General features: G+C 46.4%; 2 protein-coding genes across 5 annotated transcripts; one reads left to right on the forward strand and one right to left on the reverse strand.

Annotated features, from left to right (window-relative positions):
* Window positions 1-6994: 6994 nt before the first annotated feature.
* On the reverse strand, window positions 6995-20753 carry LOC124475483 (poly [ADP-ribose] polymerase tankyrase-2-like). Of its 3 annotated transcripts, XM_047032142.1 has the most exons (27): window positions 20183-20753; window positions 19542-19766; window positions 19278-19373; window positions 19016-19052; window positions 18836-18911; window positions 18566-18660; window positions 17920-17986; window positions 17511-17697; window positions 17121-17242; window positions 16758-16849; window positions 16576-16654; window positions 16224-16386; window positions 15999-16078; window positions 15676-15821; window positions 15300-15465; window positions 14452-14671; window positions 14026-14135; window positions 12784-12972; window positions 11903-12161; window positions 11472-11554; window positions 11029-11149; window positions 10608-10705; window positions 10408-10482; window positions 10019-10124; window positions 9733-9919; window positions 9454-9610; window positions 6995-9351 (listed from the first exon to the last, which is right to left on the reverse strand). In XM_047032142.1, exons 1-27 carry the CDS (start codon window positions 20451-20453, stop codon window positions 9289-9291), a joined length of 3570 nt encoding a protein of 1189 aa, XP_046888098.1. In that variant the 5' UTR covers window positions 20454-20753; the 3' UTR covers window positions 6995-9288. The 3 variants fall into 3 exon arrangements, with proteins under 3 accessions (XP_046888098.1, XP_046888097.1, XP_046888095.1); XM_047032141.1 differs by lacking the exon at window positions 12784-12972; XM_047032139.1 differs by lacking the exon at window positions 12784-12972 and having other exon boundaries at window positions 11472-11578.
* Window positions 20753-24081, forward strand: nudt13 (nudix (nucleoside diphosphate linked moiety X)-type motif 13). 2 transcript variants are annotated; one of them, XM_047032146.1, is made up of 9 exons: window positions 20753-20967; window positions 21467-21651; window positions 21807-21949; window positions 22102-22209; window positions 22440-22546; window positions 22649-22774; window positions 22883-22994; window positions 23075-23229; window positions 23344-24081. In XM_047032146.1, exons 2-9 carry the CDS (start codon window positions 21572-21574, stop codon window positions 23533-23535), a joined length of 1023 nt encoding a protein of 340 aa, XP_046888102.1. In that variant the 5' UTR covers window positions 20753-20967; window positions 21467-21571; the 3' UTR covers window positions 23536-24081. The 2 variants fall into 2 exon arrangements, with proteins under 2 accessions (XP_046888102.1, XP_046888103.1); XM_047032147.1 differs by having other exon boundaries at window positions 21543-21651.
* Window positions 24082-24083: the final 2 nt, after the last annotated feature.

Raw genomic sequence — 24083 nt, forward strand, 5'->3', positions numbered from 1 at the left:
AATGTCTGATAAAATAATTGCTTAAAAACTTTGTTGAGACAGTCAACATGTGAGGAATGCTCTTCATCTTCTCCAACACAGTCAGATGCAGAACACGCAGCATGCTAGACAGTAGGTCTAAATACAGCCATACATGAATTATGCAACACAAAAATGAATGAATAAGCATTCCAGGTGTTCTTAAAATTGTAATCCATGCATACCTAACTGTTATGTGAACTGTTTTCTTCTCATCTTTAATACAACAGTCTGGGAAACAACCAAATTATATTTGACATGGAGGAACTGTAACTCATTTAGCTGGAGGGTATTCTCAGCTGCTAAGTTTGAGAGGTTTGCGAGGAAGCAGGTTCATGTACTGGCACTTTCATGTCGTTCCAGAGAGATGGCACCTTGTGGGAGACGCTATAGATGGTGATGAGTGGGAGACAGACAAAGAAAGCAGGTTGGAAATCTGGGTGTGTTGCTGTGGTAATATGGAGCACTGACAATCCAGCTTAACAGCCTATGTTGTCCAGGCAACTCTACCATTCCTACACTCCAGACAGCTACAGTGCCCTCCAAAAGTATTGGAACAATGAGGCCAATTCCTTTATTTTTGCTGTAGACTGAAAACATTTGGGCTTGACATCAAACGATGAATGTGAAACCAGAGATCAACGTTTCAGCTTTTATTTCCAGGTATTTACATCAGGATCTGATGCACAAATTAGAAAATATCACCTTTTTGTTCGAACCCACCCATTTGTCACGTGAGCAAAAGTATTGGAACATGTGACTGACAGGTGTGTTTTGTTGCCCAGGTGTGTCCTATTACATACATTATTCAATCAATAAATACCACTGAATGTCTACACTCAGGTTCAGATTGGGTAAGATAGGTTTTGTCTATGCAGACTGTATTCAGAGGTGAAAACAACATGAAAACCAGAGCGCTGTCTTTGGGTGAAAAACAAGCAATTGTGAGTCTTAGAGAAGATGGAAAATCAATCAGAGCCATTGCAGAAACATTGGCCATAGCCAGTACAACCATTTGGAATGTCCTGAAGAAGAAGAAAACTACTGGTGTACTAAGTAACAGACGTCGAACAGGTAGACCAAGGAAAACATCAGCAGTTGATGACAGAAACATTGTGAGAGCTGTAAAGAAAGACCCTAAAACAACTGTTAGTGAGATCAGCAACAACCTCCAGATGGCAGGAGTGAAGGTATCACTATCTACTGTTCGCAGAAGACTTCATGAACAAAAGTACAAGGGCTACACCAGAAGATGCAAACCACTCATTAGCAAGAAGAATAGGAAGGCCAGGCTGGAATTTGCCAAAAAGTACAGAGATGAACCTCCAAAATTCTGGGACAAAGTTTTATGGACTGATGAGACAAAGATTAACTTTTACCGAAGTGATGGAAAGGCTAAAGTTTGGAGAAAGAAAGGAACTGCTCATGATCCCAAACACACAAGCTCATCTGTGAAACACGGTGGAGGTAATGTCATGGCTTGGGCTTGCATGGCTTCTTCTGGGACGGGCTCATTAATCTTCATTGAGGATGTAACACATGATGGCAGCAGCAAAATGAACTCGGAAGTCTACAGAAACATTTTGTCTGCCAATTTAAGGAAAGATGCAACCAAACTGATTGGCAGAGCCTTCATCATGCAGCAAGATAACGACCCAAAACACACTGCCAAAACAACAAAGGAGTTCATCAGGGGCAAGAAATGGAAGGTATTAGACTGGCCAAGTCAATCTCCAGACTTAAACCCTATAGAGCATGCATTTTACCTGCTTAAGAGGAGACTGAGGGGAGGAACCCCACAAAACAAACAACAACTGAAAGAGGCTGCAGTGAAAGCCTGGGAAAGCATCAAAAAGGAAGAATGCAAAAGTTTGGTGACGTCAATGGGTCACAGACTTGCTGCAGTTATTGAAAGCAAAGGATTTGCAACTAAATATTAAGTCTTATTCACTTAAATATGTTTTAAGTATATCTGTTCCAATACTTTTGCTCACATGACAAATGGGTGGATTCAAACAAAATGTGATATTTTCTTAGTTGTGCATCAGATCCTGATGTAAATACCTGGAAATAAAAGCTGAAACGTTGATCTCTGGTCTCACGTTCATTATTTGATGTCAAGCCCAAATGTTTTCAGTCTACAGCAAAAATAAAGGAATTCGCCTCACTGTTCCAATACTTTTGGAGGGCACTGTAGGTGGTTGGACATGAATGATGGCCAATTGGTTTACTGATTTAGCCATTAATTTGACTTGTTGTCAAAAAACGAACAAACTGATAAGTCAATAGGATTCCTGAATGATAACTACATATTACTACTTCAGTTCTTCCGGTCACACTGAGCGAACAATTGGCAGATGTACTGTAACTGGCTGGTCAGGGCTCATGGATACAAACACTCACTTAACTCCAGGCATTACCAGGGGTGTTTCCAAACAATCTGGCACCCTATCCGAGATCGCTAAATGATTGCTAAATATAATCTCATTGATAACAAATAAATAAGAAATGACTTAATGTGTTAATGATTTTATTTTCACAATAGTTAAAACGACATACAGAATAACAGATTTTTACACCTGCAGCCTGGCGCCCTATACTTCAAAACACTCCTGGGCATTACCATTGTAAACTTTTTAACCAGGCAGATCCAGCCAAGTGTAGAGCAGCTTGAAATTCCAGGATAGGGAAGGCAGTGTTTCATTTAAAAACATGAGCATTGTGACTCCCATCAGCGACATCAATCATTACAGAGAAACAAGGAGTGGAATCAACAAAGACTGACTAAAAGACCCCCACACACACCCCACCCCACCCCTCCTGTGGCATCAACAGGAAGCACGGAGAGGAGATGGAAACAGTGAAGGTGGAAGTGTGGAGTAGGGTGTGAGGGATGAAGACAGGAAGGTGAGAGGGAGGAAGAGACGAGGATGAAGAGGACAGACAGTCAGAGAACAGAGAAAAAAGAATCGAGCGCAGGGATCACCTCATGGCAACAGTGATGAAACCTGTTTGACTGACAGCTATACCCCACGGGTAGCCCCAATAGGCAGTCATGCCTCTCTGTACTCTGTGCTCCACAGTCCAATTACCTCCCCAATACACACACATACACACAGACACACACACACTCACACACTGCGAGCACATGTATCCATGGATATCTGTCTATTAACAGCACAAAATGACATAATGATGCATATGTAATGAGGAAAGCAAAACAGAAGGGGGGACTTAAAGTACTTTTGGAAACGGAAATACTGACAGAATGCAGATGAGGGTAAAAAGAAGTGAGGACAGAGAGCAATGAGCTGATTCCTGAAATGTGACAACCATTGTTAGAAGCGGGCACTTGTCACTTTGCCAAACAGGCTTCCAATTTAAATCTGTTGTATTCTCATTTTTTATTTATTAGCTCTACACACTTACAAAACACCATCTTTTTTTCTGTCTACCGCCAGTGTTTCAACATAATGACTGAACACTTTGTTAGGTAGAGTTACTTCTACTAGGTGGAAGATGCCAATATTAAAAGATTCTCAGGAAGACAATGAGATCTTTCAAATGTCCAACCAGCAATTGAGGATAATATTTTCTTATCGCTGAAAGACATGCTTTCAGAGGAACGAAGACAAAGAAGAGAGAGAGAGAAATGGAACAAGGGAAAACAAACGCAGTAAATGGCGCCGCAAAAACAATTGTTGCCAGAAAAGAATCCACAACCACTATTTCTCACAGACTAGACGATCACACTTGTAGAATGAGGGAGAGAGAGAGAGGGTAAGAGAGGGAGACACACACTAGGAGAGCGAGAGAGAGACAGACAATGTGGGGAGTAACAGGTTTGAGAGGAGACAGCTGTGTGTTTGCAGATTGGTAGGAAGACATTCCTGATTAGCTTGGAGATGGTTGTTATTAAATCTCATCAATGAAGGCACACCTGGGCTTTAGGCAAACCAGCAAGACAGTTCGAACTAAACAAATATTTAATGATACATCAACGCACACACGCTTGATCACTCACAAAGACACGCACACGTACAGTGCCCTCCAAAAGTATTGGAACAGTGAGGCCAATTCCTTTATTTTTGCTGTAGACTGAAAACATTTGGGCTTGACATCAAACGAGGAATGTGAAACCAGAGATCAACGTTTCAGCTTTTATTTCCAGGTATTTACATCAGGATCTGATGCACAAATTAGAAAATATCACCTTTTTGTTCGAACCCACCCATTTGTCACGTGAGCAAAAGTATTGGAACATGTGACTGACAGGTGTGTTTTGTTGCCCAGGTGTGTCCTATTACATACATTATTCAATCAATAAATACCACTGAATGTCTACACTCAGGTTCAGATTGGGTAAGATAGGTTTTGTCTATGCAGACTGTATTCAGAGGTGAAAACAACATGAAAACCAGAGCGCTGTCTTTGGGTGAAAAACAAGCAATTGTGAGTCTTAGAGAAGATGGAAAATCAATCAGAGCCATTGCAGAAACATTGGCCATAGCCAGTACAACCATTTGGAATGTCCTGAAGAAGAAGAAAACTACTGGTGTACTAAGTAACAGACTTCGAACAGGTAGACCAAGGAAAACATCAGCAGTTGATGACAGAAACATTGTGAGAGCTGTAAAGAAAGACCCTAAAACAACTGTTAGTGAGATCAGCAACAACCTCCAGATGGCAGGAGTGAAGGTATCACTATCTACTGTTCGCAGAAGACTTCATGAACAAAAGTACAAGGGCTACACCAGAAGATGCAAACCACTCATTAGCAAGAAGAATAGGAAGGCCAGGCTGGAATTTGCCAAAAAGTACAGAGATGAACCTCAAAAATTCTGGGACAAAGTTTTATGGACTGATGAGACAAAGATTAACTTTTACCAAAGTGATGGAAAGGCTAAAGTTTGGAGAAAGAAAGGAACTGCTCATGATCCCAAACACACAAGCTCATCTGTGAAACACGGTGGAGGTAATGTCATGGCTTGGGCTTGCATGGCTTCTTCTGGGACGGGCTCATTAATCTTCATTGAGGATGTAACACATGATGGCAGCAGCAAAATGAACTCGGAAGTCTACAGAAACATTTTGTCTGCCAATTTAAGGAAAGATGCAACCAAACTGATTGGCAGAGCCTTCATCATGCAGCAAGATAACGACCCAAAACACACTGCCAAAACAACAAAGGAGTTCATCAGGGGCAAGAAATGGAAGGTATTAGACTGGCCAAGTCAATCTCCAGACTTAAACCCTATAGAGCATGCATTTTACCTGCTTAAGAGGAGACTGAAGGGAGGAACCCCACAAAACAAACAACAACTGAAAGAGGCTGCAGTGAAAGCCTGGGAAAGCATCAAAAAGGAAGAATGCAAAAGTTTGGTGACGTCAATGGGTCACAGACTTGCTGCAGTTATTGAAAGCAAAGGATTTGCAACTAAATATTAAGTCTTATTCACTTAAATATGTTTTAAGTATATCTGTTCCAATACTTTTGATCACATGACAAATGGGTGGATTCAAACAAAATGTGATATTTTCTTAGTTGTGCATCAGATCCTGATGTAAATACCTGGAAATAAAAGCTGAAACGTTGATCTCTGGTCTCACGTTCATTATTTGATGTCAAGCCCAAATGTTTTCAGTCTACAGCAAAAATAAAGGAATTCGCCTCACTGTTCCAATACTTTTGGAGGGCACTGTATGTAGTCTTCACAAGTGCCCACAGCCACACTCTTAGAAGACACTTAGGGACATCAGTTAGTCAGGCAAATGCGGAGCGTGCACACAACATTCCCTCCGTTCTCTCTCTCTCTCTCTCTCTCTCTATCCCTCCTTTTTCTCTCTCTCTCTCTCTCTCTCTCTCTCTCTCTCTCTCTATCCCTCGATTCTCGCTCTCTCTCTGGTGTATTTTGGTATTTCACCCCCACTTCTCCTTGAGGTCATATGTGAATTCAGCAGAGGAGTGTTGAGGAAAGCTTTTAGTGCTCCTCTTGTTCAATCACTGTCTGTGGAGCCTAAAACATAGGCTGAGATTATAGAACAAGTAGCACATGTATCATAACTGTCTGGGGGGTTTGCTGTTAGAGAGGGTCTTTATAACTGCAGTAACAGTTAGATAATTGCACTTCTCCTCACATGGGTGGGAGAGCACTTTACGTAAATGTAGAATGTTGAATTGAGGCTGTCAATTATTGAGAGATGTACTCAATAATTCACTGTATGAAATTTGTAAAGGTCAGCATGAAAAGATAAGTCATATTTTGTCAAATAATAATACATACAAATTTAAAATAAACACAGAATGGGTGACAAATCTTTTTTTTTTAAGGTGTATACTGTAGTTATAGTACCAACAAATGACGGACACTAAAGACGGTCGACTATGTTCGGGTGTGTTGATTGTTGCAGTTCTAATTTATTCAGCCATTTTGCAATGATTCATTGAAAAATCTTGTCAGCAGATGAGAAGTTGTATATTTGAATTAAGGGAGTAGATTTTGTGTCATGTATAGTTTGTTTTCAGAGTCTTTGCTCAAGTTTCAAGGCTGCTTGTTAACTGCTGAAAAAAATTACTTCTGTTTAAAAAAATTGCAATCGAGAAAAACTGTAATTGGAAAACAGTGACATCTACTGGTACTGACGCCTCTAATCCAATATCTACTAAAGTCTTAACTGAAATAGACAGTAATCCAGGGGCAAATCTAGGGTCCCACTTTTGGGGGGGCTAAACCCCTAGATAAAACGTATAATTTTTCCTGTGACCCAGCAAAACTAGGGGGGTCTGGGGTATGTTCTCCCAGAATACATTTTTGAAAATATCCTTTTAAATAGTGTCCTCTAGAGGGGTTTAGGAAGATAAATGCACACATTCAGACTTAAAATATGAAAGATTTTTTTTATTTTTTACATTATTATATTTTTTGGGGGGGCTAATGAACTCCAGCCCCCCCAAAATAGGGATACATAAGCCCATGCAGTAATCTACCGTATGTACTTTAATGTAGTTTTAGATATTATTTGTTAAGAATTTACAGGTCCATAATTATCCAACTAGACAGGCTAAGAATATGAATCTTCCTTGCATTAAACACCACATGGACAGTTTTCTCTCAAATACTGTGGAGTTATCTTTAATCTTTAATATGAATGTATATTTAATGGATTCCTCAAGTATTTGAACAGAAAGAGACTAAGAAATACCCTGCTGTCAAAAACACTGGATTGGGAGATATAATGATCCCTCTTAGGAACAATTGTTCAGTATGTGAATACTGAAATTACTCCTGCTTCTCAGCATTTTTTCAACCACCTATATGAACATTTTTACATATCACAGTACTATTTAATACCATCTATTTTACAATATATCAACATTTTACAGTAATTATTTGAAACAATAAAAACAACCAGACAACTGACAAAAAGATATAATTCACAAAGATTGTTGTTTATTTCCATGTGGCTGATGGCGTGGGATAGATTACCTCCACCCACAGTTCTGCCATCAATGATGTAGTTGTACTGTACATCCAGGCTGCAATAGAAGCAGACACCTCTCATATATGTCACAATAACCACACAGTATATCATGCAGGAAGAACAGGCGTTTCAGAGAACATGACATGATGCAATGCCAATGTACAGCTTTACATTTTATATAAATGGTGCCGTCAAAACTAAATAGTTCTCTCTTCATTCCGCCCACGTTATAGTCTTTCTACAGGCATGTATATTAAATGAAACCATGTTGAGATAGTGTAACCTACCATATATCTGGACTCTCAGGCCTAGCGCATAGAGAGATTGAGCTGTACTGGACCTTATCTACGTATAGCCATAACAAATACCATACATAGAGGAAGATAGGAAGATTCCATTATTCAACCTAATCAGCCATCAATGAGACAATCATGACCATATTGCACTTAGTCTCACGAAATCCTCTCTACTCAATGAACAGGTGTTGTATGAAAGTCAGAATTTTTGGTTCCCGTTACATCTGGTGACAAAAATCAGAAACAAACGATATTCCCTTGATTGGATAAGGGCCCCTGCACTAACAATGGAGGACAATCCTGAACAAGCAGAAATTTAATGAGAATGTAGATACCAGTAGCTGCTTCAGTAGAAAACATTAAAACATAACCCTTAGGCAGTGTCCTCAATGTTCAGACCAGCAAAAAAAACTATAAATTACCATGCTTGAAAAAACAAAACAAAATGTGTATAAATTGAATCACGTTGACTAAAAAATACACTGTACTGTGCGGTACCACATAAAGAACACAGTTTGGGAAAGTAGTATTACAGTGCGTTAGATTGTTAACAGACCCCTGAATAGAGATGCTACAATTGTAAATTGTAAAAATTATATTAAATAAAAAACGAAATAAACATTCACACCTTGACCCAACTCCACAAAATTAATTAATAAAGTGCTTACATGAATAAAACGAACATTTACAAATCATACAAACATTTGACAGTATACACTGTTTAAATATGTTATGTTTGCATGCAGGTAATAGTACAGAATGCCTGTTAGCCAATGCAGAGGCTCATTACCAGGCCCAAACGGAATACGCAGATTCTTTTCAAATTTTCAGCCGTTATTCAGACTGAAAATCTGCGGAAATCTGCGGAATTCCACTAGCCTTCCTGTCCTTATGTCGGAGCAACCAAAGATGTTCCACAACAGTTTGACGGCAAATATGGTCGATTGAATGTTGACAGACTTTTCTAAAAAGTATTTATCCATCCTCATAAAGATCGGTTGAAAACTCCCTGGCCCTGTCTCTTGCTGTAATTTGGGTCAATACGTTTCCTCTTCAATTCTTAGCATTTTTGGCTAACGTTTTTATAATACAGACGTACTATGAGTTGAAAAGTGTATTTACATTTTGCTTCAGACCAATGCGTTCTACTTGAAAATCCGCGGGTTTTTGTCGGAATTCTGCGCCCGCGTATTCCGTTTGGGCCTTCTCATTACAGATAACCAGACTTACCTCAATCAGTTTTTGCAATCTCTTCATATTGACCTGTGCTTGACTGAGTTTGACTAACTCAGCTGAACCAATATAAAAATCCCACATATATGATTCCTGAACCTTCTGGCTGTCCAGGCAGACACCAGCAAATGCTCATCATAAGTGATGATCTCAAAAGCCAACCAAGGGATCTCCCAAGCCGGTAGGTGTGGGAACAACCAACAGTTCTTCTTCTGTACAGTGGTTCTCTGGTTGAGTTTGGCTCCTCCTCTCTCCCGCCTCACCCATCTGCAGAGGAGTCTGGTTGCATGATCTGGTAGGTGATCAGGTACTCTGGGTAAGCCTGAGGACGCAGAGAGCACTGCATGAGGATCAACTTGAACCTTTATGCTCATATTAGAGACAGGAGAGGAGACAATTGGACAGGAGAGGAGAGGTCCATTACCTGCTCTCCCCTGTAGATGACGTACTCTGCGAGGGCCAGGCCATTGACGCTGGGTCTACCTGTGACCGAGTGGTGTCCAGGGGGGGAATGGGCCATCTTCATGGCACTGAACTGAAGGAAGGACTTCCCAAGAGTCACCCTGCAGAACAATAGGTGCCTGGAGACAAACCCCCCCACCCCCCCACCAATCAGCAATGCTACGGTGATATAAACACCTCAACAACAAAAACACGACGACGTGAACGGCAATGACATCGAAGGTCTCGGTTGGTGGTTCACCTGTGGCAGATGTGGCAGGATCGGTCCTTGTGCAGCGGACACCCCGTCCCTCCTCCTATCCCGTAAACGTACTGGTTACTCTTGGACGAGTTCTCCGCAAAGTAGATCCCCGCCCCGAACATGCCTCCGATGTACGCGTGCCTCTCGTCGAAGCCCTTGTGGATGATGGCGTTAACGAACGGCGAACCTGCGTCGGGGCAGGAGAGAACAAGGATTTGAAGAAGAATAGGAACAAGGTTCTCCAGAAGGGATCTCCCTTCGGAATCAGGCTCTGGGGGGGACTCACCATGGAACAGCATGCGCTCGTTGGAGTGGTTGTGGTTCTCCTCCGACACCTCCTTACGCCGGTGGGTGTACCTGTCCAGTAGCTTCTTGTTATACACCTTCTGGATCTGAACAGCCAATATGAAAGAGTGAGACTACTGAAGGAGAGAGAGAGCTGCCATAGCTTGAGAATTTTGCCATTTTACACCTTCGTGCTTTCCAATTATAGCATAGTCACTGAAAGCTACTTCAGTAACAAACCTCTCTTGGCATAGAGAACAATGCTGAGTGTTTCACAGTTAAAGGAAGTAAAGGAATTAAAAACTAAAATGGAGCCTTGTGAGATGCCATCATGAAGTGGTGCCGATAAAGCAGAGCCCAAATGGCTATGGGGACATCACTGGCATGTACCTTGACTATGTTGTATCTGCTGAAGACCCCTCCTGCATGGCCCCCATCCCTGTGTTCCCTCACTGTACTCTGCATCTGTTCACACACAGACAAACAATAAACCATGTGACACTCATTTGGCTAATCACGCCATTAACATGCCAGAACTGGGTTGACAGTTCATGTATGTTGGTGGTATTCAGCTATGTGAGCCATCTTACCTCCTCCTCCACGGACTGGAATTCCTTGTCATCCGTCGTTAGGTCGATAAGGATGGTCCCACTGTTGGCTGTGTTCAAGGTCAGGTATGGGTTCAAACCTAATGCACACACACTCACGTTAATATTCCTCTGAAACACACACACTCTGTAACTTCCTATCATTCTCTTTCTTGCCATCTCTCTCGTTCTTTCACTGTCTCTCCCAGAAGAATGAAAGGCACAGAGCTATCCTATTAAAACCAAAGCACGTCTGAGCCCGTTTGATCTGAGATGGGAACCGCCATCTGTTACTGAGCTGTAGTGTCTGTGATTGTCCTCCAACACTCACTCAGCCTCCTCCTTAAAATCTTAACACGATAACCACAACAAATGAATAAGGAATGAATGAGAGCTGAATAGAAAAGACGGGAATGAAGCATACTCTGAGGACCGCTGATGAGCCTCTCTACTCCTTTAATGATCTTGTGCCTGTGGCCATAGGCGTTGATGCCAATCTCCTTCAGCTCCTTGTGGCCCATCTCAATAAGCACGTCCAGGGTTATCTACACACAGGAGAAGAGAGCCGATTCTAAACCAAGGTTATCAACAATATGAACTAAGGCGTAGGAACTCTTGACATCTGTGTACGTGCGAGGGAAAGGTGTCAAACACGAACAGGTTTCTTTGCTTTGTGAGATGTAAAAATAGGAAAACACATGACGGCTGATCTGTAGCTACCCACCTACCTTAGAAAAAAAACACTTACCAATTAGTTTGTTTTTTAAGAGAGTGGCATGCTGATTGTTTGAGTGCTTCAACTATTGAATGAACGCCCTCAGTGAAAAGTGTTGACAGAAGTGGTGAATTGTTGGGGTTTATGACTACCTGCTCTTTGTGAAAGGTCTCCAGCAGGTGGTCCAAGCCCAGGTTGCTGAGGAACTGGGTGATGCACAACTCCAGACCTGAAACTGCAAGAGAGTGCTTACATAGCACTTACGGAGAAACATGGGGAGTATATCAACTGTCTGTCAGTTCATTCAAGGTAGCTAACACTGTGATGCCCAAAGAGCATTTTAATGTGTTTTTCAGCATGCTACTGTGCAGGACATCAGGGTCCTGGTGTGATCAGTCGTTAAGAACATAGCTGATGGCAGTCAGCCAGCTGGCTTTGATGTCAGGTCACACAGCTGAAACGGGACAACCTTACATACCACATCACCAATGCATTATAACTCCTGTATCTAAATGTCAAAGGGGCTGACAGGGGAACAGGTCAACCATGGTAACAGCTCCCACAGGGGCGACGTCAGACTCACCCTTATCCTTCTTGTCCGAGCCCACAACCCTGTCCACTCCCAGTAGGGCTGAGAGCTCCGGGAAGGCCACAGAGCCTGGGGTCAAAGTATCCCCAAGGCTGGCGGACGAGGTGGAGGGGATGGGGTTGGGGCTGGAGGACAGGCCGGGTGGCACCACGGCTGTGGGTGGAGCTGCCGTGCGGATGATCTGGGGCTTGTAGCAGCTGGGCAGGGAGAACGGAGGCATGGCGGCAGTCAGTAAGGCACGCACGTCATCCGCCTGAGAACAAGGAAGGAGGGAGAGAAGGAGGAAAGGAGAGGAGAGAAAGGGGAAAAGGAGACAGAGCGGTGATGGGACGGAGAAGGAAAAGGAGAGAGAAAGAAATGACCATGCTGTGTATGACACGTCTATCCATATCAAACACAAGCACAGCAGACTCCATCAAAGTGTACTACAGATGCACACAGACAGCAGAGACTGTTAGAGGCTGGTGCCGACACACACACATACACAATTGTAGGTGACATGCATGTACAGATCGGTCAGCCAGGCTGCAATGTCACGTGATGAGCTAGCTATCCAGGCGGGTCCAAGACAGGGACAGACCACTTCCAATCAGACTGGGTTGTTTGTTTCTGGCTAGGGTGAGAATGGATGTCAAAGGTCAAGCAGGGTGACAGCAGCAGTCAGATACATTGAATCCCCTCAACGACTGGAGGACGGCACTCACGATGCTGATTAGATCAGTCAAACCGCGTTTGTTTTGGAGTTGAGGGATTTGAATGTATACTTTGCGAGCCAGTGGCAAAACACATGGCAGTCAGGTGGGCTCTCGAGAGGTGCAACAAGACCTAGGGCTCTTTTCTGATAGGTGGATGGAGAGATGGGGGTGGGTGGATACCATGATGAGGTCCAGCGGTGATTGGCCTTCCTGGTTTCGAAGGGAGGGGTCAGCCCCGTGGGCCAATAGGAGAGCGCAGAGTTGGGTCCGGCCTTTCTGGGCGGCCTCGTGGAGTGGCGTGAAGGCCCACTTGTCTGTGGCGTTGACACATGCTTCGTACTTGATGAGCAAAGCAGCCACATCCACATGCTGCGAACGAGACACACGCAACTTCCTCTGGCTATGGCTTCCACTTCCTGTTTGGTTTGTTTGTGAGTAGCAACATTTAAGCCGATGTACATGCTCCAAAACTTCCAATGTGTGTAGTTAGGCAACATGAATTAGTTCTGTTTCAGGTAACCTGAATGAGGTGTTTGGGCACCACAATGAGGTGCTTTGACCAAGAGAAAGTTATGCTACGGTGTTTCACTGAATATCTGAATGACAAACAGCAGTTTGAATCAGCCCAGTTTCTTACCCAATCCTGTAATCTATTCTCTTCCTCTGAAATTTCAATATAATTATGAATTGCTAGAATGAAACCATTCTATTTGAGAGAAACCAATTGCTATGTGCAGACAGCAGGAGCCAGAGAAAAAACTATTCTTATGATGAGCTACTCAGGCTCTCGGAATGAAGAGACAGTGCGAGTGCGAGAGGGAGATAATAAGAAAGAGGGAAAAAGAGAGAGAGAGAGACTGAGTATGGGAGAGAGAGAATGAGAGAGAAAGTGCGACCCTGATCAAAGTGTTCTGGTGGTCCTTCAGTCTCTGACCGTCCTGTCTGTCTGGCAGACGAGTGGCCATCATTACTCCAGACACACACACGTCACGCTGCAGCTCATCACAGGGTCTATTCGGGCTCCTCAGGGTCTGAAGAGCCACTCACGGCTGAATCGGGGGGGCGGGGGTCTAGTTTTACTTGATTCTTAACTAAAGTGCCGTGAAATACAGCCCAAAACTGGTTTCATGTTTGTGAGTGTTTGTGTGCGTTTGTCTGTGGAGCTGCATGTTTTGTATACCTGATTTGTGGCTAAACTGGTACTGTCTTCTGTATGTGTCAAGGACAAGGCTTTTGCATTTGGCAATTCATGAGGCATTGCCTTGGAGGGGGAGAAGCATGTGTTAACAGTATAGAGACTCACCCCACAGAAAGCAGCATTGTGAAGGGGGAGGAGCCTGCATTAACAGTATAGAGACTCACCCCCAAGAAAGCAGCGTTGTGGAGGGGGGAGGAGCCTGCGTTAACAGTATAGAGACTCACCCCATAGGAGGCAGCGTTGTGGAGGGGGATGAGGCCGCCCTTGTCCTGGGAGTTGACCTCAGCTCCATGCTGCAGCAGATACTCTGCTACCTCCAGATTGTTGTAGCCAGCTGACACAGGACAGGGAGAGACAGGACAGAGAGACAGACAGGTCAGACAGAGAGACAGGACAGAGAGACAGGTCAGACAGAGAGACAATACAGCAAGATATAGGACAGCCACAACAGAGAGAGAGAGAGAGACACACACAACTTAACAGATGCATTGTCAACTGTAACTGTCAGTAATGAATGATTACAGTGTTCCGATTCCTGTAGCCAGGTTGGGGGTGTAGTTGTGTGCGTTCTACCATGCGTATGGGTGTGAGTGTTGGGCTCAGGGTTAGGATTACCCTCCAGGTGGGGGGTGGAGGGTTTGGGGTAATACCTGCCAGGTGGAGAGGCGTGGAGTGACGTCCCTGGGTGTCTCTACAGTTGACGTTGTCGGGGCTGCAGAGTTTCTGGACGCGGGCCAGACAGCCCTTCTTAGCGGCATCCAGCAGGGCGGCGTCGCCCCTTAGCAGGTCCTGGATATCCCCCTCCCCATCCTTCACCAGGTCCAGGGGGGTGTTCCCATCACTGTTCCTCTTGGTGGGGTCCGCTCCGTGCTGAGGGAGCGGGGTAAGGAGGCAGGGGGGGACAGGACCAGAAGAATATACTGGAATTGATACAAGTACAAGCACAAGTACAAGCAGCATGCTGACAGAGGAAAAGAGAGGGTGAGCCCCAGCCCCAGCATCACCCCCAGCCCCAGCCCCAGCATCACCCCCAGCCCCAGCCCCAGCATCACCCCCAGCCCCAGCCCCAGCCCCAGCCCCAGCCCCAGCATCACCCCCAGCATCACCCCCAGCCCCAGCCCCAGCATCACCCCCAGCCCCAGCACCAGCATCACCCCCAGCCCCAGCCCCAGAATCACCCCCAGCCCCAGCCCCAGCATCACCCCCAGCATCACCCCCAGCCCCAGCCCCAGCATCACCCCCAGCCCCAGCACCAGCATCACCCCCAGCCCCAGCCCCAGCATCACCCCCAGCCCCAGCACCAGCATCACCCCCAGCCCCAGCCCCAGAATCACCCCCAGCCCCAGGCCCAGCATCACCCCCAGCCCCAGCCCCAGCCCCAGCATCACCCCCAGCCCCAGCACCAGCCCCAGCATGACCTCCAGCCCCAGCCCCGGCCCCAGCCCCAGCATCACCCCCAGCATCACCCTCAGTCCCAGCATCACCAACCCAAGTCTACCTGCAGCAGCAGTTTGCAGATCTCGTATTTGCCCTTGGCGGCAGCCTCGTGGAGGGGTGTGAACTTCCACAGGTCGGCCACATTGACCACAGCACCGTGGATCACCAGCAGCTCTGCCACCTCGTAGTGCCCGTAGGAACAGGCATTGTGGAGAGGCACCAGACCCCTGGGGCGGTGTGATTGAGTGAGAAGGAGAGAGAGAGAGTGAGTGTGAGTGTGAAAGTGTGTGAGAGAGAGAGAGAGAGAGAGAGAGAGAGAGAGAGAGAGAGAGAGAGAGAGAGAGAGAGAGAAGTGAGAGAAGTGAGACTGCTGCACAGCGGTGCATCTCATGAGCGTTGCTGGGCTCAGCTAGAAGAAGCACAGGAGGAGGTCTCACCCTTTGTCTTTGGCGTGAACGTCAGCTCCGTGCTGCAGCAGGTAGTCCACCACCGACACACGGTTGTACCCAGCAGCGAAGTGCAGCGGCGTGGACTGGCGGCCCTCCACGTCCCTGCAGTTCACAGTCTGCAGAGTACACAGCATCTACGCACCACATACACAATCAACACATATACACATCCCAACAGGAACACTTAAGATGCACTCGATTTAGAGTTACGAAACACGCAGCACTACATAGACTGAGGGCAAATACAGATTGGCATGGGCCCAACTTAGAGTGCACTTGTTTGTAGGTAACCAGGGAGGGACTATAGTTACCTTGACAGTCTCCAGATCTCCTGACTTGGAGGCCTCCAGCATCTGACAGTCCACATCCACGTTCCCAGACAGCACCCCCTCTGGAGAGAGCAGAACCAGCCAGGAGGAGTCACACACAGGTAGGAAGGAGTGTTCAGCAACAGCGTGTGGAAACCGACATCAAATGCGTACTTTAGACACCCCCTCCTACGGTACCCTGCAGTGCCTGGTCCCTGTGCCCCCTACCTTGCAGTATCTCCTGGATGCTCTCCTTGGCTAGCTGGGAGGGGGAGAACCCCTGGAGGGAGGTGAGGAGGGGGTCACACCTGGAGCTGAGCAGCAGACGGCAGGTCTGGTGGTGACCACAGAGGGCGGCCCTGTGGAGGCCCTGGCTATCTACCGCATTAACCTGGGGGCACACATGTACACGCACGTAAACACACAGACAGACAGAGAAAGAGAGAGAGTCAGAGAGAGAGAGAGAGAGAGAGAGACAGACAGAATCTACTGTAAGTACACCCAGCAAGTATATGAAACAAAACGCATCCACACTCTCTACGGCTCCAGCTCATTTGCACGCGTGCCCACGCCCCCTCACCTTGGCCTCGTGCCTCACCAGCATCTCCACGACGTCGTCGTGGTTCTTCTCCGAGGCCACGTGCAGGGGCGTCTGGAAGCTGGGGACACAACGACATCACACGTCACATGACATGATGACCGGAGAGAGCCACACTGACCACGGCACGTGGACACAAGGCGTTCCCCTCACGCCGCCCTCACCCTTTAGTCTTGTGGTTGATGTCGGCGCCTCTCCTCAGCAGCAGGTCACACACCTGCTTCCTTTCGGGGGAGAAGGAGGAGGACGCGCAGTGCTGCAAGACACACAACCAAAACCCTCACCACCGACATCAAGCAGATCAGGAGGTCAAATAGACATGCTAGGCTATGCTACGTCTGACAGCACTAGGAAAACAAAGGTGCCCTTGTGACGGCTGTTTGATATATGTGAAATTATAGCCACAACACACCTAAAAAGGTCATTTCACCGGGTATATTTCTGCCACGTGAACGAAGTTGGACGATGAAAGTGGTATTATAGGATTGTGATTGTGATCCGCATGAGGGGGTGATGTGCTGCCTCACCAGTGCGGTCTCATGAGTGAGGGGGTGTTTGAAGCTGAGCGTCTCCTGGGTCAAGTGCTTCTTCACGCGGGCCACATCTGCCTCACGAGCCGCCTGCAGCAGGGCATGACCTCTGAACTCATCTAACACACACACACACACACACACACACACACACACACACACCAGGGTCAACTTGGGTTTCTCTGTTACTTTGCTGCATCCCCAGCACAGGGAGTGCCATGCACATCCCATTTAGGATCAACCGAACGTTCAACGCCTTTCAGACTTTTCAGAAGATCTTTTGAGTCAGAAGCCATAACCTTGAGGCCATTTACAGAATCTTATCAAAGTGAGGCTCGGTCAAGGAAGTAGATGAGTCTTGAAGGTGGGGAGAGAGACAGTCCTTACAAGCCAGGCGTTCTTTGAGCTGGGGGGTGGGGGCCAGGTCGATGGCACTCTTGTTGTGGCAGTTGAGAAAGGTGGGGTCGGCTCCGTGGCTAAGCAGCAGAGAGCAAACCTCCACCCTGTTCTTGGAAGCAGCCTCATGGAGGGGTGTGAACTGCCACAGGTCCATGGAGTTCACACATGCTCCGTGCTACAGACAGAGAGAGACAGAGAGAGTGAGAGGAGAGAGAAAGAGAGAAAGAGTGAGAATGAAAGGATAGACAGAGAGAGAGACAAAGACAGGGAGAGAGAGCATGCAATGAACCAAAGCTAAATAAGAGTGTCTGCTAAATGACTACATGTAAATTTGTTTTATATTTAGGGCTATGAGTGTGAGAATTGGTTCAGACACATTGTAAGCTGCTGCTCATACCTTGACCAGGAGCTCAGTGACTTCATAGTGTCCATAAGAGCAGGCGTTGTGTAGTGGAACCAGATCACTGGAACACCAGAGACAAGCCCAGGTTACTTCACAGGAGGAGAGGAGGCGTTTCACAGTTTGGCTTGTGGATTGTGTGTTAATGCATTGGTACGCACACACACACAGACACAAACAGTGCTATGACTGTACTCCAGTAGCAGGGGTGAGGTAATGCTGTCCAAACAGAGCCACCATACATATGGCCTCTGGCCTGTACCAACCTCCAGCTTTATCTCACCCCCAGCCCCTGTCTCACCCCCAGCCCCTGTCTCATCTCCAGTCCCTGTCTCACCCCCAGCCCCTGTCTCACCCCCAGTCTCTGTCTCACCCCCAGTCCCTGTCTCACCCCCAGACAATGTCTCACCCCCAGCCCCTGCCTCACCCCCAGTCCCTGTCTCACCCCCAGCCACTGCCTCACCCCCAGCCCCTGTCTCACCCCCAGTCCCTGTCTCACCCCCAGTCCCTGTCTCACCCCCTGCCCCTGTCTCACCCCCAGTCCCTGTCTCACCCCCAGTCCCTGTCTCATCCCCTGCCCCAGTCTCATCCCCTGCCCCAGTCTCACCCCCAGCCCCAGTCTCACCCCCAGCCACAGTCTCACCCTTTATCTTTGGCCTGGACATCTGCTCCATGCCGTAGCAGCAACTTAACTGACTTCACACGGTTGTAGCCGGCTGCCAGATGAAGGGGTGTGGACTGAAGCGCAAACGCACACACACACACACACAGACAGTCCCATACGCAAGCACACACACACAGACAGTCCCATAGGCAAACACACAACAGAAACACAAACAATAACACAGAGGATCCGTTAACATTGTTCTGGCCCAAACTGTTTGACCTTAGCTAGACATAAAGATAGAGTTACCTTTCGTCCATCGCTGGCATGACAATTGACATTCAGTGGTGTCAGCAGATCCATCAGTTTGTCCTCATTTCCACTCCTATGGTGACACCACACACAAATGAGTGCAAATCTTTGATACTATTGTGAATTTCAATACTAAAGGCAGTGGGGAACTACAGATGGACTGTTGATATTCTGTACCTCGCACTCTCAAGAAGGTCATCTTTTTTGTAATCACCTGTGTTGGGGGAAGGGGAACAAACATACATACATATCAGACTTCAGGTCAAGTAGGGTTAACTGAGAAAGCATATTTGAGTAGGATTCCACGGAGTGGTACAGAAACTGCCTGAGGAGTAGTTGGCTTTGTTATTCCCAAAACTAAGATGGAGGCAGTGTTGATGTTTGTTAGGTACAGTATGTCCTGTCAGATAACAGTTCTTGTTGTTGTCCTCCTCCTCACCATTAAGAACTGCTTTCGTGGCAGGTTCAGCCAGGTCCAAGGCTGTTCTCCCATCAGTATTCCGGATAGTTGATACTGCCCCATGCTGGAGTAGAACTGAGAATAACAAAGAACAAGCCAATGACGTCATCAGGCACACCACAGGGCACATTATTGCGTGTGCATGTGTGTTGACGCCTTTTCTGACACCATCAATTTGGTCTGTGTGGAGACGCCCTGGGTGGTACAGTCTAGCCGTACGGGTATGTTGACCTGGGGCCCTACCTATGCAGACATCTATCTTTCCCTTGATGGCAGCCTCGTGCAGGGGGGTGTAGTTCCAGTTGTCCCTGGCGTTGGCTTCTGCTCCGTGGTGCAACAGCAGGTTGACCACCTCGGCATGGCCGAACGAGCAGGCGTTATGGAGCGAGATCAGGCCGCCATCATCCCGGGCGTGAACGTTGGCGCCGTTCTGGAGTAAGAAGGCCACCACATCCTTACGGCCAAAACCTGCCACGATGGAGAGAGGCAGGAGTGCATGAGGAGATCTGGACTATTCATATTATTACAGCACCATAATGATAAGACCAATCTGTAATGTAATTATAGGGGATTTGGATATAATTTACTATAAATGAATACACACACACAACAACTTGGATACATTGAAGGCTGATGATACGTGATCTTTCCATATGGAAGAGTATGTCTGACTATAATTTTACAAGTGTGTGGATGCACACAGACGCCTTTGTGTCTGAGATGATCTCTGACAGTGAATTATTTAATTGGGACCATGAACATGTTAATATTATAGTCGCCAGAACTTGGACGAGCTGGTATCTGGACTGCAAAGTCTGCAGTTCACACAGTGGTACGAAAGCAGTACCAAAACATTAACAGTGCGGCTGTCTGGACCGACTCACCAGCGGCGAAATGCAGCGGGGTGGATTTCCTCCCAGCTGTGTCCCTACTGTTGACATTTTCAGGGTTGACAAGCTTCCTCACGCGCTCCAGATCCCCGTTTCTGCAGGCCTCGAAAAGCGCCCTGCTGGGTTCACCTGTCCCCGGTGTGTGTAATCCCGAGGGGACAGCACCACCCAAGACCGACACCCCGGAGAACCGTCGGGCGGACATCAGCGCTGTGGTGTTTTCAAGTCTGGAATGTGCGTATCCCCAAAGCCGCACCGATGCCATAAAATGAGTGTGATTCACTGCATAGGCAATAGCCCACAGTCATTGAAAAACATAATCAGACGCCCACACACAGTATTTTCCTCTTACACTGACCAACACTCATCGTTCCAGTCGATGAGGATGTTTACATCTTATTTTCATGTCTCATAATCCGCAGAAAGATGTAGGCTTTAGAAATGCGTATTTCCGAAATTCGGTGGCAAAATGTTGATTGTGTACTAGGTTATAGACCCGTATCTCTCTTACGCCCAAATTAGATTTTAGAGAATAACAGTAGAGGAAGCGAAGCGGCAGATAGAGCGCGAGCGCCGTCTATACGTGGTTTCCAAATGCCTTCCCAGGTATTCCTTGCGCTGATCTTTGGCTAGACCGGAAGAGCTTTTGCCACTCATGAAACCTATCAAAATGGCTGAACATCTGATCATTTGTGCAGGTTTAAGATTTGTTGATCACTAACGCACCCGCTAGTAGTCGGAAGACCTCGATACCGGGCACTGTGTACACTTTGTTTCAGGTGATCCGATTCCGTAGCCTTAAAGTCTGTAAAACTTCGACCGACAAGGACGAATGATGAGCGTGTGTCTGCATTTGTATAGCCTACCTACATAATCTGACAAGCTTTAGACGAAATGGAGCAGTTACGAAACAACCTCCAATTCACTTCAACCCTAAGAGGTGGAGGTTGACCACAGCATGTTCCTCTAAAATACGAAGGTTAATAATCGGTGTTGGAATAATATCGAGATCCAGCAAATATTATTTCGGATGAATGCCGCTCTGAATGCCATGTCCAGACTGCAATTTTGCTGCAGACCGTAAATGCTGCACGCAAATTAACCTATAGACTTCGGGGACAGTTTGTTCCCTGCATGTGCTTTAACAGAATGTTCCTCTTTAGAATCCAAACCAAGTTTTTGCATGCCAGACATTGACAAGGTGCAGCTACCAGGGTTTAATGCATATTATTTACAGAAATAAATGTGTGAATTGCATTCCGTATTCTGTCATTATAGTCTTATCTACATGAGGCACTTCAGTACATAAAACAGCTGGAATCAACTGACACGTGACTGGGTGTTGTGTGCATAGCGTGGTCAGGTCTGTGAGGAGCTCGAGTCATGCTCCAGTCACTGAGGATCCTTAGCAGATCCTCATGGACACTGTCCCGATCTTGCTCCAGCTATGTGGCCAGAATGAGGTCTGTATAGTTGAATCTGTCACACACACACTTTTTCTTTCTCTCTGCTTCTCTCTCTTTCTGTATTTGTTTTTATCACTTGTGGATCTAGAGTGGAGACCTTCCATACAGCATGTTATAAATGCTACCATAACTTAATTAGCTTCCTGGTCTAGGCATCTGAACAAGCTGAAAGAGGACGACAATGCGTGTCGGGTTGCACTGCAGTCTGGGAACATCTTCCTCTACCACAAACTAGCTCCACTGCTGCAGCGTACAGAGAGTGGAATATTCCAGCTACAAATCCTCCAGACCAGTGGTTGGTTTCCATCATTCTGTAAAAAGATTTATGTAGACAAATACCAGCACTGAACAATGGCTCTTTAAATGAGACCAGACCTGTGTAATATACTATTATGAACATGGGTGTTATGGGTATGTTATGGGTGTGCTTGTTTTGTTTGTTTTCAGAGGTTGAGGGGATCCTGGAGAAGCTTGGGGGAGACAAGGAGATGGTGAAGGAATCCATACTGATCACCTGCAATGAACAGAACCAGGCACAGTTCTCTTTGGATGTTGGTAAGAAGAACACAGTGTTCGACATGACGGTCTTACAGTTAGGCTTAAGATGACTCTTGCTCTGTTGAATTAGAATAACTTGTGTCATGATAGACTTTCTATTTATCTTACTCTCCCTCTCTATTACAATATATCTCTGTCACTACGTATGTCAGTATACTGTCTGTGTGCCTGTTGGTCTGAGCTATGCTCACGTCATTGACCTGACTGCCTCCCTCACTGTGTTGTAGGAGAGCTGGAGCAGGGTGCCGTAGAGGAGCAGTGTGGAGGACGCTTCATCGATCTGAGGAAGGCCTTCTTCCTCCTGCATGGCCCAGAGGCTCCCCTGGTGGCTAGAGTAGGTGCTGACAGTCTGATGGATCTGTAGAGTCGTCGGGGTTTTATGTTTATCCTTGCCGATACACACTTGAGTTGTTCCTGTGTGTGTTTTGGCACCCAGGGGCAGGCTTTGCTTCGGTGGCACCAGTCCAATGGCTTCTGCAGTGCCACGGGGCAGTCTACCCAGAGAAACCAGTCGGGCAGTCAGAGAGTGTGTCACAGCAGTGGCATCACCTACTATCCCAAGGTAGGACACCACACCATGGCAGGAAAGGGTAAGAAGTTACCTTTTTTTGTTTTTTTCATCAGTGGACTGGATTTTTAAGACTGCTCCGATTGGCTGTTGTGTCATCAGATGGCCCCTGTGGCGATTGTACTGGTGTCTGATGGGAAACGTTGTTTGTTGGGGAGGCAGTCTTCCTTCCCACGGGGGATGTACAGCGCCCTAGCTGGGTTCTGTGACATGGGTGAGTCTGCACACAAACATAAACAAGACACACACAAGCATGATATACATGCCTACAGTATCAAATGCGTCCCTCCCCAGGTGAGAACCTGGAGGAGACTCTGAGGAGGGAGGTAGCTGAGGAGGTGGGGCTGGAGGTGGAGTCTATCCAGTACTCTGGGTCTCAGCACTGGCCCTTCCCACAGAGCTCCTTCATGGTGGCCTGTCATGCCTTCGTCAACCCCGACAAAACCCAGGTCAGCAGGAGAGATTGTGTCAAATGTTCACATTCAAACATGACCTCTAAAGTTACTTGTAAGAAACTTTGTAATTTATTTTGTAATTGAATAACTTACCAACTGTGTGGCCAGCTGAGTGTGGATGAGCTGGAGCTGGAGGACGTTCGCTGGTTCACTTTGGATGAGGTCACCGCCGCGCTCAAGATAAAGACTCCGCCTCGGAACCCTAAAGGAGAACCACCCACGTTTTGGGTCCCGCCCAGTTACGCAATAGCCAATCGATTGATTCGGGAATGGGCAGCAAATCAACAACTCAAATCCTAGCGGAATGAGAGGGGAGTTTGTAACCAACACAACAGTGACAAAGCTGTGGGACTGCTCTGCTGTTTTTAACGGTTACGTCTCTCTAGAAACCTGGCTGTTAATTAGCTTGGGATCTATTGAACTAACTAGATAGGTTAGTAACCGTGAGGGTCCATTATGTTGTCAGTGTATGTGGTCCTGGTCAGAACTGCACTGTGACTAGGACGCATGTCCGATGTGGAGGAGGCTACAGTGTGTGACCGGATGCCATAGCTACTTCATGTCATCAGTTATTTTACTGATGTACTGTTATAATGTGAGGGCTCAACAAAAATCTCATGTACAATCAGGAATCCACTAGTGCCCTGAAATGTCAGTTGGCTTTCTTTGTAAGTGTTGAAAAAAGTGCATTAGTAGTGGCCTTTGCTGACAGATATGAACCATTTTTTATTTTCATTAAACTGATCAATGACTACCTTTTCATTTTATTCAACGATCCTTGTCTTTACAGGAAAATGTTGAAGATGATTGTGATCAATTCTATTTTAAGTAAATGGACATCCACAATG

The sequence above is a fragment of the Hypomesus transpacificus genome, chromosome 13, assembly GCF_021917145.1.
Source record: "Hypomesus transpacificus isolate Combined female chromosome 13, fHypTra1, whole genome shotgun sequence".
Taxonomy (NCBI): domain Eukaryota; kingdom Metazoa; phylum Chordata; class Actinopteri; order Osmeriformes; family Osmeridae; genus Hypomesus; species Hypomesus transpacificus.

Bases quoted from the DNA above. Each gene is read 5' to 3' on its own strand.
- LOC124475483 (XM_047032142.1), bottom strand. From the start codon at position 20,453: ATGGCATCGGTGCGGCTTTGGGGATACGCACATTCCAGACTTGAAAAC. The intron at 14,672-15,299 runs GTAGACTTGGGT...CCGCTCCCTCAG, and splicing joins TCTGCAAACTGCTGCTGCAG to CACGGAGCGGACCCCACCAA. The intron at 10,483-10,607 runs GTAAGATGGCTC...GTGTGTGAACAG, and splicing joins TCCAGTCCGTGGAGGAGGAG to ATGCAGAGTACAGTGAGGGA.
- nudt13 (XM_047032146.1), top strand. From the start codon at position 21,572: ATGCTCCAGTCACTGAGGATCCTTAGCAGATCCTCATGGACACTGTCC. The intron at 21,652-21,806 runs GTCTGTATAGTT...TTCCTGGTCTAG, and splicing joins AGCTATGTGGCCAGAATGAG to GCATCTGAACAAGCTGAAAG. The intron at 22,547-22,648 runs GTAGGTGCTGAC...TTTGGCACCCAG, and splicing joins AGGCTCCCCTGGTGGCTAGA to GGGCAGGCTTTGCTTCGGTG.